Genomic DNA, 16632 nt, shown 5'->3' on the forward strand with positions numbered 1-16632 from the left:
GCTCGAGGGACCCCTTTACAATAGTTTCATTGGCTGAATTGTATAAACTATGAATATATACGAAAGCAAACCTAACACCGGCAAAACAAAATGATTCTCAAAGTAGAGCAGGTTAAATAATAGTGGCGAACCTAATAGGCATTTGGTTATTTTCGAACAACATACGGTTGAAAAGCGCTGTTCGATATTGTGTTACGTCTGTCGAATCATGCAATTGTCTCGCGTTTTACAGTGAATATTCTTTCTTTCATTACGAAAATTCGAACTTGTGTTTAATTCGAATTGATTCGACTCGCATATCGACGTAAATTTCATAGTTACGTATTTCTACAATCGTTAAAAAATCACGCTGTATTTACAAAAAATTGAAAGTTGTAGTGATTCGAATAAATTCGATTCTAAATTGTAAAATTCGCATACCGAGGTAAATTCCATAGTTACGTATTGTTACAATCGTTTTGCATTTGTCCTACATTGAGGTGAATAAATTTTCACTTTGTTTTGAATAATGACTTATTCTATGATACGTGCGCTCAAACACATTTCGCTTATCACCATCGTACATTTGCTCACTTGCATGATAAATCGTTTCCGAGTATTGCGCTTTCGGTATAGCCTCATTATTGCTTCTTGAATTTAACAGCCATTAGATTTTAAGCGCTAGTTATATTTTGTTGCTGAATTTTCCTTTATACGCAGGTAAAATTTTTGGCGCTTCCGTTGTATGTGCAACAAGACGGCGCACAACCTGAACCCCTACCTGGTACACATACTATGTTCAGGTTGTGCGTCATCTTGGTGCACATACCACGCGAGCACCAAATGTTTTGATTGGTTTCGATTCTCAAGTTTCCGAGTTTGCGATTTCAATATGATGGACTTCACTCGGGCTCCACAACTATACTTTTATCAAACTTGGACTCGGAGATTGACATGCGGATTTTAGTGAGATCCATTAAGGAGAAATGCCTTATAAAAGCATATACTTTATATTTTTTCTAAACTGAGCCCGTTTCTATTACGGCAGGGGGTTTCTAACCGGTCGCAATTGAATAAAGTTTTACCAAATTCGTTTTGATGCTTTAGTATGTGGGGAATAAAAACTCTTTCCAAATCGAAAAAAGGGTAATTTAGAAAAATAGGTTGAAAATCACTGTATTATGGGGATCACTGATTAGTATTGTATTAGATCACAATGTAGTATAATATATATTCACACATATGTTCTCTAAACTCTACAATAAACCTGCTATAAAGTGTCATGGAGCAAAATTACCTGAGGACAATTTTCTGTTTTTTATACTTATATTGTCCCAACCAATCTGGCAGTTTGTTTACGGTGTAAATATAATGATCAGGGGCCTCGATGATCTTTGATGGTCCTGCATTCGCACCTAATCAAAATAATTTTAAAATTGGGTACTTTTTTTTCTCCCAAAATTTTCAATATTGTGTTTGGTATTGTTTGTGAAATTGAATCTTCATCTATCTCTAAGGCTGAATGCGAAAAGCCCTGCGTCCGTCTGTATGTTGAGGTGTATGAAAAATAATCGCGTGAACGGTTTATTGGACACTGCCCAAGTCTTATCCGGTTCAACAACCCCGCAAAATGAATAGCGAAAAATTTTACCTTACACTGACTTGTGCTCCAGCGTTCCTGACTTTTAGTAGGCCTGTAGAAAATAAATAGTCCAGTGCATAGTAATTCGAGACCGCGATACTTTGCCATTTGAATATTCCACAGAACGAGCGCAACACCACATCCATATCCAATACTTTATACTGAACTGACTCCCACACAGAAAATGCTTGATCTTTGCTTCAAAGCAGGTCAATGCTGGCATGCTCGCATAGATTAGCAAATACTTTGGGGTGAGATTATTATATCATAATGATTAATCCCATAACAATTCTTTTTTTATGACGTCCTAAATATGGACAATTTTTGGTTAAAAGCAAGGTTGCCAGATCTAATTCAAAACAGACAAGCAATGACGTTTTATTCGAATTGTTACGTAATATCAGGGTGCATCATTTTTTTACTCATTTTTTCACTTATTTTTATCAAAACAACTTTCCAACCGTGCTTATTAGATGAGTATCAGTTGAAATCAGCGTTTTCATTGTCAGTTTAGCGAACAGTGGAGGTGAAAGGTCAGAGTTACACTGTTGCAAATGTTAAGATTTTGCACAACTGCACTATGCTGCATTAGAAACTGAGTAATGAATGCAATTATATTGTAATTCAACCAATATGTTGGGCGAATGCGGTTCAGTGGAAATATCCTTTATCAGTCTATGCAACTGAATATAAGTTAATGCGGTGTATCAGCAGAGTACGGTCCGGGTACCGGTCACTATGATTGTTAATTTCTCTGTGGTTGTGTGTGGTGGTGTCGGTGGGTACCGGGGCTGACGGACTACTCGACTACACGGACAACTCACCAGAGACAACTCGACTACCTAGAGGCCTGGTGAGTTGTCCGTCTTTTGGCATTTTCTACGGTGGTGATTTAGGTCTATAGAAATGCGTTTTTGATATTTTGTATTTGTATTCATACATCATGATCAAAATAAGCCACTTATACAAATAAAAATGCTTTCTAGAGCAAATTTATTTATTTTTCTCAACATTTGAGCACTAAAAATATCAAAAACGCATTTCTATAGACTTAAAACACCACCGTAGAAAATGCCAAAAGACGGACAACTCACCAGGCCTCTAGGTAGTCGAGTTGTCTCTGGTGAGTTGTCCGTGTAGTCGAGTTGTCCGCCTCCCGGTACCGGTACGTGCGTAAAATAATTTTAGGTGAGTGAACACGTACCGGTAACACTTCTTGGCAAAATCTTTCATCTTATATTTTATACGTTTTAAACCTTATCTAAGGTTTTGTTTTCTCTTCTGATTTCATAATCAGTTTTTATTTATTTTTATCAATCCTTTTATTGTTATTCTGATTATAGGCAAAATAAACTTATACTAATATAGCCTACGGTGTTCATTCATAGAATCGAAATAAACTTTTTGTCAATCCATTATTTTGTTTTTGAGAAGTAGTTATGGTAATCCCCACTTAATGCAGCACAGCTCACGTTTTGCAAAACATATCTGTCCTATTTAGCTATGAAACTGAAGATTTCGAGAAAATGCCATTTCACTTTCACCAGCCGCACTAATTATATTGTATGTTTAGAAGTCTTGTATTGTAATTGACCTGCATTAAAACGTGAAATATATTATCTGAGGTGGGAACTATGATATAGCATGGGTAGACTATTCCAATCTACTGAATCTATCACTATCTCATACTCAAATACTTCGAATGAATAAGAGTAAAACTAATCCTGATATGTGATAGGAGAGTAAGTACGGCAACCACAGGATGTTTCTGAGCAATTGAACATTCCAGGTTCATGGCCATAGTTGGAAATAATCAAAACAACTCAGAAGTCACATTTCCTCATCATTTTGATGGCAAGAATTCTCATTTGATAATTTTCCAAGAAATTCAGACCTGCAGATGTATAATAATATGCTGACATGAGCAAAATCATCTATTATGTTCAATAATAAAATGTAGTTTTGATTTGGAAGATTAACCACAGTCGTTAACAAAATGTATTGTTTTTATGCATGCATTAGGATTGTTATACTTAATTACTGATCTGAGTAAGGTTGAGCTGACTGATCATGAATGAAGATTACATTAAACAAACAAATTCAACCCAAGCCGGTTTGCTTATGACATCACTCGATAGCTTGAGAGAACAAAACATTCTCTGCGATTTCGATGTCAAAGTTGGTGACAAATCCTTCCGTGCTCATCGCTGTGTCTTGGCAGCCTCATCAGGATACTTTAAAGCGATGTTTACGAGCAAAATGAAGGAATCTCGTGATGGGTTTATTGATATGAAGGATGTCGATCTGAATGGGATTTCCCAATGTATAGAATTCATGTATAAAGGAGTAGGAAATTTGAAAATGGAATACGTTCAACAAATCCTGCAAGCATCCAACCTGTTACAAATGGTTGGCTTGACAAACTTTTGCTTCCATTTCTTGAAAACCAATCTCTCTCAAACCAATTGTCTTTCTGTCATCAACTTGGCTCAAGCGTACGATCGTCATGATATAAAAGAACATGCAGAACAGGTGCTGATCACTAATTTCAAATCAGTAATTTCCTCTGAGATGTTCCCGTTCATTATTAAGCCAGATCTCCTGCGTTACATAAAAGTTTCAAATGCGAGTTATCAAACATCATGGCAAGCTATGAAAACATGGGCAAAAGCAAAAGACGAAGATGCAGAGAGATGTTTTGCCGATCTTGTTACAGTCATCAATATCCAGACTTATCCTTTTAAATTTCTTCTGGAGACTGTATTGGAAGAACCATTGGTGAAAAGTAATGACATTGCGAAGGATTCAGTCATCACTGCATTATTCTCTGATGTCAAGAATCTTGAGACAAATCTTGAGATTGACAACTGCTTCATTCTGAAGAATATGGCTGAAACTCATCAAGTTACCAACCCAAATGCTGTGAAAAATGTGATGAATCAATTCCTGGAATCAAATTTCGAACAAATCATTGAGAAAAAAGAGTTTTGTGATATCAGCAAGGATGACATCATAGGGATTTACAAATCCCCAAACACAAAATATTCTTCCGAGACTGTTAAATGGCATGGAGCTCTTAGATGGATAAAGCATGATATTCAAAAAAGGAAAAAGATTTTTCATGAACTGTTCAGCCTTCTTGACCTGAAAAAATTTCCCTTAAAATTTCTGGAAGAAACCATCCGCTCGGAAACTCTAGTCAATGACTCTCGTAAATGCTACGATAGACTTTTTGATGAAATATTATCTCGAGCAAGAAAGAGTTCAGAATCTTCTAATCAGTCATTCCAGCAACCAATACCTACAAGTGCTAGAGCAGATACAGAAACTTCCCTGGACAACACTGCATCAAGTAGCCAAAGCTCTAAAAATGTCCAAGAACCACAGATGGGAGCAGTGGGTGGATACAGGAGTGACACTTCAGGTACAATCTCTTGCATTTGTGTTTCTTAACTGAGATTGATAAAGTGAGCATCGAGTCTGACCAGTTTTTGTTCATGTCAACTTGTCATTACTTATCGATTTTAATCGGTAAGTATGTTGATAGGTATTTGTCTGTCTGTCTGTATGTCTGTTAGATGCACACGATATCTCACGAAAGCGAGATTGAATCTGCTCCATTTTGCATGTGCGATCATCTTATCTCGGACCAGAAGTCTATTGATTTTGGGCGAATTATGTCCTATATCAATCATCAGTTATCAATTAATTAGTGGTGGGACACAAGGTGTCACTATGGAGTAAGAGCGCTGTTTTGGGGGATCCCCTAACTTTCTATCGATAAGTCTTTTGTCTCTGACTGATATTCTCGTTTTATAAGTCTGAACATCCTGGTGGATTGACAAGATCAGCGCTTCCCAACCTTTTTTGGTCGCGGACTATTTTTTCAGGGGCGAAAACCTTTGCGGACTCAACGTGCGTTTATTGCAACCGTACTCTGTGTGAAGAAATAATAAAACCGAACACAGCAGAATTTTAAAATCGGAAATTTGCCGCAATTACGCATTTGCTAAAGAGCTGACTTTTTTAGTGTATAAATGGCTTTTTCTGTTGCACAATATTCAATCCATGACGACGAGTCTTTCCTTATACCTAACATCCAAATATAATTTGGCAGATAAACTAATTATAGAGTTGTTATACATGAGAATGAAGCCAAGTAAAAGTGAAATGTTTGTATTATTATTATGCAACTATGTCATCTAAGCAACGAAACTATAACATGCATCACATGTGACAGACCCCCCCCCCCTCTCATGTATAACAACTTCTTTAATTTGTTTTTCCCCCAAATTATTGGTGAAGATGGGAGGAATAAGGGGCATCATTATCAGAAACTTGTCTCGGGCAGCAGAAAGTTAGACACGTTCCTATTCCCTGGGTCTTGAAACTTTAGTTCCAAACTCCGAGAATGAAATCCCGATAACAAATATTTGCTGTATATTCTCAAATAGAACGTTGAATGCTGTTGTTGTCATAAACCTGTTCTATTTTAATTTAATTGTGTTCGTGGTCACTCGCGGTTGCGTCGACTTATAACAAGATAAAAGCATTACTTCTTTAAAATTCCACGACAATCTGCGAACAAAATAATGCGAGAATATATTGTCCCATTATATTCAGTTTTGATACATATTTTTTGTGATCTTGCGAATTTGTTATCGCCGTTAGAGAATTCCTACTATCTGTTATAAATTTCCAGAAAGTACAACTTGATTTAGTACTTATCAAAAATATAATTAAAATATATTAGCAAATCAAAAAAATATATCATCGCCTTGCTATAATGTTAATTTTATTGTGATCATTCAATCTGCGGTTATGTTGACGAAATAAAAGCAATACTACTCAGAAAATATCATTACAATCAGTGGACACAAAAATGCGTGGTGCCCGATTATATTTTGTTTTGATTCGTATTTTTGTGAATTCGACAAATCTGAGCTGTCCGTAAAACATTTACGGCGCTCCAGAACTGTACCTACCAATGTGGAGGCAGTGAAGCAAAGAAGCCAAAGGGAAGATGCCCTGATACGTGTACTACAATAACACCCGAAATTTTGCGATTTGCAATGTCTAAAAGAGCGTTTTTAATTTGAAACAAAAAATATGGTGTTCTCCGTTTTATTTCTAGTATTTTGTATTGTCGCTTTCCAATTTAGAAAATTTAGGTTTTCACCATTGACACCCACCAGAAAAAAAATTATCCCTCGATGTTCGAGCTTGCGAGAAACACCACTTAGGTATCTATCTATCCAGGCGCGTGCTGATTCGTGTTTTTGTCAGAAATCCGCAAGTGAGTTGTGAAATCCAACCGTTTGATTAGGCGACGCGCATGTGACCTGTCGCGTCAACTGTTACCAAATTTTCGAATATTAAATTGCTATTTAGTTGAATATTCGAATATGCCCAGCCCTACTCAGTATCCAGTAAATATTGACTCGATTAATGTTATGTGAATAAACTTGTTTTCTATGTTTTATGTAAATTCTGACGTAAATAGTAACTTGGCTGATGGTTAAGTTTCGCAAAAACACTTGCGGCCCGCTGTGAATTTCCGGCTCGTTGCGGACTCGTTCAAATGCTCCGCGGACTCATTTGAGACCGCGGACTCGGGTTGGGAAACACTGGACAAGATTATCGTATATGTCAATTATATGAAATATAATTAAATAAACAAAGGATTTGCATCTTTCTGAGTTGAATTCAATAACTTCATTTGTATAAACATTTCTCGTACATGTAACATGGTTGATAAATTATTCTTACAAGCCCTTGGAATGTACAATGCTACAAAGTGATTCGAGTAGAAAGTACCGTATGTTACCAACAAGGCCTCAGGTAATTATAAGATTTCAATGCCTGATATGAACTGGGACCAGTAGTGAGAGATATGAATGGAGGACTAATTATGGTTTCAGCTTTCATTATAATGTAATAACTGTATTAATCTTGGACTGGTTGCTGTATTATTTACAGCTCCAACTTTATGCGAGTCTGCGTGCCCATACACTGAAAAGAAAAAAATGTCCCTCTTCACTTTATAAATACGTTATATCACAATGTCAGCTACATTTCTCTTTCTATGATTACATGAATCCAATTCTAATTCACCAAAACGAAGAAAATTTTCAATTTTCAGAATCTCAGTCTTCAAGTCAAGCTACTTCATCTGGTCTAAGAATCATCAACCAGCAACCACCTGGTGGAGGAATGTCAGTGAAAGTGTTGCATGAATCACTGCCAGGATATAGATGGGGCACTTATGTCATCACCTACTCATTCCCTGCTGGAAGGCTGAATGTGAGTCATGTAATGAATTCAGTTGGTTGAATATTAAATTATGTATTTACTGGAACCAGGATTCTTGTTGTATTAATATATATTAATTGTATGTTTAACATTGAATCTTCCAAATACAATTATTCTGCCCCCAAATAGCAATTGAATTCTAATTACACTTATGTTATTATATTGTTCACTTTAAACAGGGCACAAGCAACCACTAATGCATAATAAGCTATTATTTTTGGATGTAATGTAATTTTTTCATTTTGGAATTGCCTACTCAAGTTATTACATCCTGGATAAGGCAGTGGGCATGGGACTTGAACTTGGGACCTTCGAATTATGATCCAACATAGCTAAGTCCAATGCTATAACCACAAGGCCATCACAACACCTTAGTGCTTAGATGTTCTAGAAATTTTTTCCAATGTTTCTAGAAAGCAGTTTTTTATGTTGGTTTAATGGCCCCTTGCAGAATTTACCTCTACCAGTGCTGACGTCCAAAATAGATGAATATATTCACAATTGTTTATATTACATAGAGCAAATTCTTGATTTGAGGTTTTCATTTCAAAATTTGTCTTTTGAAGCATTTGATTATTGAAGAAAATCGTATGACTTTCGTTAAAATCTAACATTGCAAATTGCAAAAATCAATCCAAGCAGTGTTTATATCAGTTATTCTGCATTACTGAATTAAATTTCCACATATGTAATTGTACAGTGATTTTCACAGACTCTTGTTGGACATGGCCCAATTTAGAATATATTTAATATTGGAAAAAAATATTATTTAAGAATTTATATGAAATAGTAAATTAGGTATTTCATTTTGGCAGTAATCATCACAATTTATCTTAAGTCTGATAGTTTTGTCCGACTATAAGATTCCAAACGCCTAAAATGACAAACTTACCATATGAATTTTTTCTATGAAACGTTTGTCATGTCTTTTATTTCAAACAAGGCTATGTATGAGCAGCCACTGATACGCAAGGCACTACTATTTATTGTAGTACTGAAATCTGTCTGGTTGCATTGTCACCTAATTTATCATACACTCCTACTTATTTCATTATACACTGAGTAATGTGCTTGAATCCAAGATTTTTAACCTGTGATGCCAACGTAGTTTGGCTACTTCTCTTCACATTAATCTTCAAATCCCAGATTCACGATCTCACCAACGATGTATATAAATAAATTGGCAAGCAATGCTCTGCTTGGAAAAATGTTGGTCCTTTGGTTTTTTCATAAATAACCTCTTACATATCAGTGGATTTTTTGTGTATCAGTAATATGTTAGTGTCATCATATTCTAACTCTGCTCCCAATCATAGATATATTATGTTTGATTTCTTTTTTGAAAAATTAAAACATTTTTTTTAATAAATGTTATGTGAAGGCAACTCTGAACAAGGTGCCACTGATTATATGTCTCCTGAGGATATTTTACTTGTTTGCACATGTAAAACATCTTTGGTTCAAATGTGTGCCTTCTCCTGACCTAGAAATCAAATGTTTTGATAGTCAATGTTTAGTGAGAAAGATTTCAATCGTTCAATTAAGGTATTTACGTATCAGTGCCTGCTTGTTTTGTGCCTTGTTCAGAGCGAGTATTTGAAAACATCCCAACTAAAATCACCAAAAAAATGCTTTTGCAACTGTCTGCTTCTGAGGAATCGATTCTGAGTTGCAGAAATTTTAGTTTAAAGCTTTTGGACCTTCAGGAGTATGCGCACCAAGATGGCGCACAACCTGAACTTAGTATGTGTGTATCGGTTAGGATTCAGGTTGTGCGACATCTTGGTGCGCATACTTCTAGAGCACCTGTGTTTATATCAGTTTTAATAAATTATCAGAGATCGATGTTGAATAACTTATTATGTTTATTTTTGCAGGGTGTTTCATATGAGGCAAAGAAGTTCACTGAATATTTGCCTTCGAACCGATACCTTAAGAACTTGCTCCAGAAAGCATTCAATACAGGATTGATCTTCAAGATTAAGATAATTGGAAGCAGCAGAGGAGAAATAATATGGAATGATGAAATTCCTCATAAGACTAACAAACTTGGAGGTCCAGATAAGTAAGTTTTCTGATTAAATATTTTGAATATGCACAATTGTGATGAGGATTGACTGGAGCCTCAACTAAGTTATATCAATGACAGGTGTAATAAAAATTTAGTTCCAACCAAATTTGAGATTTAGTATGTGTATTAGAACATAGTATGTGTACGAGGTTAGGGTTAGGCCATAATTTTATTCCAATTATCCTTGTTTTAGTTCGATTACGAGTTCGGGGACCAGCCAAGTGACTCCTGTAGTATTTGTACCTGATACATATACTGTGTTCCAATGTCTGCCATCTTGGTTCACATACTACGGGAGTACCTTAAAATAAACCAAATCAATATTTATTTTCCAAACTGACCTTCTATGCAAAGTTAAAAAATGAACTTGCACACAAAAAGGCATGTTTTTGGTCAAACACTGTTTTTTAAATTCTTATTTATAAATCAAAGAAAGGCATGTTTGGGTTGCAATTTTGATCCCATAACCTTCCATCCAGCTTGTGACATTTGTAACCACTCAAGCACAGATATCTTGTCGAGGTAAAATCAAGTACAACATTCTCAACTTTCCTCTCTTGATTTCAAGCAACATTTAAATTTGTTTATACACATCTTTTATACACCTTTCACTTTGAACAAGGCTATATATAAGCAACCAGTGCATCCATCAAATTTCAGGCCAGGAAGAGTTCTTTCTATTCCTGTTAAATATTGACCATGATCTGTCATGCTGTTGCGAAATGTTAGGGTGTATGTGACTGAGGGTAATTTCTTAGTGACAATCAGAATCAACCATTATGATATTCAGGCTTGAATGTGTACCTGCAACCAGGTTCAACGACCAGCTGTTGTTTACTAGGTTTCTCTGTTGTCACATCTGTCATTGGAATTATGGTTGCCCAATTTTGTAACTATTTGATCAATATTCCAGTAACGACTAAATTTTATGCTTCTCTGTTGTCAATGTTTCATTGGGCATCCAACATATAAATTATAGTTACACTTACACTGCTTATTCTTAAAATTCTATTATAAACGAGATCTTTGAGTTTTTATATAAACGACGCTTATCCACACATTTTGCTGTGAACAAAGCCCAGTTTAAGCTTCCACTGATATGTAGCAATATTTAAGGAGCTAATAATATTTGGCAGAACTAGTTTCTTTCCAGTTCGGCATTGCCTACCCAATTAAGTTTGAACCCATTGGATTTGAACCAAAGATGTGTCGTTTGCGATGCCAACCCAATTAAGTTTAACGCTTCAACCATTATGCCATCGCGCATCATGAATATATATTTTATTTGGTGGTTTTACAACTTCGGTTTGATCAGTGCTCTGTTCAAGCAGACAATAAGACTTTGGGGCATTACTCGATTTGGAAACTCTAAAATGATCAATGTTCGACGAAGCCTTCCCTTGCACCATGGATAAGTTGTTGGGCTTAGTTAGTGATTTTGATGTTTCTTATTTTAGTACAGTATCAATGAAATCAAATACCTGAAAAAATTACCTGTTTAGACATTCATCTCTACCTACGAGTAAAGTTGACTTGACATTCTTTTTACACATCTAAACCTTACATTCAAATCTCACTCACACAGGCATCGCTAAGTTAAGCGTTTCTAAGTACTAAGGAGTCAAATATTTGTGACTTTCAGTGTTCTTTTATCGAACATCTTATTTTTTACAGTTAATTGAAATAAGACTCATATGCAACTACCATTATCTCTCATGCAATCTAATCTTTTTCAGCAATGGATATCCTGATGATGACCATAGGCGTAAACTTCGTGCAGCATTGAACGCGAAATTGAAGGAAGCAGAACTCAGAAGTTTTATTTCGTCGTGCATGAAAAATTGTATGCAATTAAACAATTATAATGATAATACAAAATCAATTGAAGACTGAAGTATACATGCATACAATATATCGCAATTGACGCGGAGCCGCGAAAGACTGCAAAAGTCATCGTGTCAACGACACCGTGTTGATTTATTGATGAACAGATGACGTTAAATAAATGTAAAAAAAAAAAAAAAAGATATGAATTGGATGATATCATCATGACTTGCTGAGCGAATTTAATTCAGGAAATCATTATCATTATCATAAACTTTGTGAAGCAGTGGTAGCGAAATTAAAGGCAGCAGGAATGGAATACTAACAATAGATGATCAACAATGGACGCTCAACACTATCCACACAATACTATATTAAAACTCATCCATTGATTTTGTAGTGTCATTATCAAGGATTTCATCAAGCCACTTATAAATATTATAAAGTTCGGATTGACTCAGATATCTTTGAAGGACATTTTATATATCTCAAGGCAATTTTCAAAATAAAACAGCAAACTTTGGGGGTACAATGGTAAAAAATAAGTTCCTGTCATTACCGGAACAGACCCTAAATTGCCTGAACGGGGTGGAAAATCCATCTAAACCTACCGGAATTACCCATAGCTATCTTGTAAAAGTTGTGTAGAAATTGAAAGTCTGCGGAATTAAATACTAACAATACAAAATCAACAATGGACGTTGGACTCACATGGACAATATAATATTAGAACCCCTCCATTGATTTTATATTGTCATTATCAGGCATTCCATTATGCCACTTACTTACATATTATAATCTTTGATGAACTGCAATATCAGTCTAATTTGACTCAACCCCTCGTTTTTAAATCAAACTCTATACTGTTAATCAACGCTAATTGGTCAGAATTTTCTAGTCAGAATTTTCAAAACCAACAATTTATATTTTCTCAATTTTTCATCGTTTTTATCTGTTTCATCCTTTTATTGTTGATGAACTCCATGATACTTATGCATATATGTATACACCGTATATGCTCGTTTTACCGCCCGATCTTGATTATTGAATAGCCGCCCGTGTGAACAGAACATAAAAATAAATAAGGGCCTTTGCTTGAATACCTGCCCGATGTAAAAGCTGATTTTTTAATGGTAGAGAACAATAGGAAAAATAACAGATAGCATTGATTACGTAACACCATGGTTCTCAAACTGGGCGTCGCGACGTGCAAGTGCGTCGTTTCAATAATAATAGGGCAAAACTTTTCTTCTTTTGCGGATTTGTACCTGCGGTGCGTAGAAAAAGTCAAAATTTTCGTTATTCTCATTTAAATCATACTTGAGAACTGGAAATAACAATATATTAATTATTGTAACGATCGAAAATAACAAGCGCCCGTGCTTGAATAAGGGTCGGTTTGAATAAGGGCCCGGTTAGTGAGTTGGTTGAAAGAAATATGGGCCCGTGCTACAAAACGAGCAAATACGGTATTTGTAGATTGACTTCCAGACTCATGTATTGTTACTCACTTTGTTTGCATATTTGACCCGTTTTCATACATTTTATTCTTCCACTGTTAATCAGTTCCATCTCAATTACTATCAATTATGTTAGTCATTATCATACTGGGAAAAGTTGCTTCAAGACTTTACAAAAAGAAAAGAGTATTTTTGTGTTTATTGAAAAAAAGATGCTTTGAGCCAGGGAATATCTTCTATATTAGAGAGAAACCTGAATCAGTATGATGCATGGCATAGTCTGCTTATTTAATTGCAAAATACAAGTTTTGTATTTATCCTGACAGAGAAGGCTAGTTGAGGACTCCGCTATCAGCCTAGTTACGGAAATCTGATCTATATTCGGATGTATCATGAACTTGATTGGTGGCAGAAGCTGTAATTAATCAAAGGATATGATTTTTCAAATATGCAATTCAAATGTCCCACTGATAAGTTTTCAATATATTGAATTCAAATTTTCATTAAAATTCGACTTGCTAGCTATGATTGGTGTTATTATATTATTTGAGATGTACCTGTATATATGGCTTCATTTTGCATGAAAAGAGATTCGCAATCAGTGTTTTTATAACTTGAAAATTTTGTCATGATTAAGCAATCTACATTGTTTTTATATGGTAATTTAAAATCCATATTTACTTCTGTTGGCTACAGATAATTATATTTTCCTTTAATTCTTCCTTTATTTCATTGGTGCTAATCATGAAAATCAAATCTGCAATTTTCTCTTCAACTACACTTTTATAAATATTTTATATTGTTTTATTCCATTCATTTGAATCTTAATGTTGCAAGTCATTGCTACATAATATATGGACCAGTCAGCTTTGTGATACAGGTTGATTATCAACTCCGTTAGTAACTATAGAATATAGATATCAGTGGCTTCAATGTAATAAAATTATAAGTGATTAAGTAGTTTTGCTGCACACGAAATAGTTATGTTACTGTTCAGAAGGAAGAGCAAATAAGTAGTCTCATAGAATTGATGATAAAATTATAATGTTAATTTCATACATGTAAAGAGATGTTTATATAGAATACTGAACTAACTATTTATGCAATCACAGCTTCTAATCTATTCGATGTGCAATGTACCTTTCTTATCAGAAATATACTTCAACTTATTTTTTAATAATTAGTTATTCCCTCCTAATTGTCTCTAATTTGCTATTTTAGTTTTAGAAATATTGTTTTATTTGAATTCTTATTTCTGTAGAAATTAATCGTTATCATTATCAGCTGTAATATAAATGTACATTTTTTTTCCAAAAATATCAGCCATTGTGCTTTACTAAATCCTAGTTAGAGCTTGGTTAATTTTTCCATTACTATTGTAGCATTTTATATTTCTGTATCTGTGTAAATAATTTTCTTTCAATACTTAAAGCCTATTAATCTCTAATATGCAAATCAATTACCTTCAAATGCATTTGTACTTCATTTTCTTAAGTATTTGAGAGATAAATTTACATTTCATCCTACATTCATGTAAAAGCATTTAAACCTTTTTCAAAGCCTGATAAATAGAATTATGTTTTTGAAAAATTAGCTGCTTTAAGGAAACTTATTTATTTTAAAAAGCTTAAACAGAATTTGAAAACCAGAATTTCTAAAATACCCATAATATCTAGTTTGACTGATAATGGTAGATTTTGAAAACAATATTTATGATTCAGTAAAAGTACATTTTAGTTTGTTAAAAACTTTACTGAGTGTTGTGCATCATACTTACCCATAATTAAATATTTGACGTTCAAGCATTTTTCAACATTATTTTTACTTGTCTCTTTGATGTATGTTTAATTTTATATATAGTGTTTGACTTTTCTCTCCTAACAACTTGGTATGGAAAGAAACTGGAGCTACATTTCATGCTTTTCAGTCTATCCAATATCTATCCAATGTACCCATGCTCATATGCTCCCTACGCCAAGCCAATGTCTCAATCTGCCCATAAAAATCCTATGACTTGAAATGCATTATATGCAAACCATTAGTTTTTACCCTGACTCTACATGCAGTGTGTGTTTCACAATATATTGTTAATTATTATCACCAAAATGTTTTTTTTCTTATTTATATAGACGAATACTGATTATTGTTGTCATGTGCCTTTGATCCAAAATACCTAACCCCATATATGAACTGACCCTAACATGAATAAGGCAATGTGCCAAATTTGAGAATACGGATACGTCAAGTAATATGATATAAATTTCCCACTACTGACAAGACCTGTGGTGTTCGTTTGACGATATACTGTTAATAATCATCACCAAAATTTGAACGTATCATTGCCGTTAATAGCACAAGGTTGATTTGTGCACCTTAGTTTAATCCTAGTCTAGGACAATCGTTCTATCACTGGTTTTTTAAAACTGGCTTCACTGGTTAAATAATCCTTAGTCAGCAATGTTACTTACCTGGCGCAATAAATTGTTATGTAACGAAAACAAAAAGAAAGGCGAACGTTTAAAATGCCTAACAGTTCGAAATATGCATTTTGAATATTTAATTGACACAGTTGAATAATCTTTAGTGTGCATTGTTATTTACCTGGTGCAATAAATTGTTAATGTAACGAAAACAAAAAGAAAGGCGAGTAAACCATATTTCACATTCGATGACGAGGCATGTCCACCTGTCAAGGTAAGATTTTCGCAGCATCATCAAAGTTAAACGAATAACGATGGCTGGCTACCGATTGCATGGTTCCAATTCGACAAAGTGACTCACTCTTCAGCGTTAAGGATAAAAGTCTGCATTGTGACGCTTGCGCGCCGCTTATCTGATCCTATGTATGCATGCAACCCACTGTAGGGTCGCGGCCCCTAGTTTGGGGAGCCCTGACATAAGTCCCTCATTCCTTGATATACGGGTGAGGGTTGTTTGTTGGGGATGTACAGAATCAAACACCCCACGAAGTTGAAATATATAGCAAATGTGTTAAACTATACTTGTGCCGACTTCGTACAATTTGCTCTTCCGGTGTAATGGACCGGTTGGGATTATTTTTCTCCAATCCCCAAGCCTACGAATGAAATTTTAAGCAACATATTTCATTGCCATCTAGTAAAACATGGATTGCAACATCGTGACCAAACAGTTTCAAAAACTACAGGGAACATATAAATACCAGCTGATACGGAAAGCGACGATGATATATATAGGTAAATTAATAGATTTTGTATCTATGGGGGTGCATGAAGCGTTGTGCGTTATGTCTGAGTTACCTATAAATGGTATTTTTATTTGTCTACTTAAGCTTAAATCACGTTTCAAGTTTCATTAGATCTATG

At 34.8% G+C, this 16632-nt stretch overlaps 1 protein-coding gene across 2 annotated transcripts in view; it reads left to right on the forward strand.

Annotated features, from left to right (window-relative positions):
• The window catches only part of LOC120331568 (uncharacterized), a 141069-nt gene extending 125138 nt beyond the window's left edge, over positions 1-15931 (forward strand). Inside the window, exons 1-4 of one of the 2 annotated variants that reach the window (XM_078113646.1) lie at positions 3636-5045; positions 7764-7924; positions 9811-9998; positions 11741-15931. In XM_078113646.1, coding sequence (XP_077969772.1) covers positions 3692-5045; positions 7764-7924; positions 9811-9998; positions 11741-11897 — 1860 coding nt within the window. In that variant the 5' untranslated portion in view covers positions 3636-3691 and the 3' untranslated portion in view covers positions 11898-15931. Of the gene's footprint in view, positions 1-3635; positions 5046-7763; positions 7925-9810; positions 9999-11740 lie in introns of those variants that run through there. The other variant, XM_078113645.1, reaches the window with a different exon arrangement.
• The last annotated feature ends 701 nt before the right edge of the window (positions 15932-16632 follow it).

The sequence above is a fragment of the Styela clava genome, chromosome 6, assembly GCF_964204865.1.
Source record: "Styela clava chromosome 6, kaStyClav1.hap1.2, whole genome shotgun sequence".
NCBI classification, from domain to species: Eukaryota; Metazoa; Chordata; class Ascidiacea; order Stolidobranchia; family Styelidae; genus Styela; species Styela clava.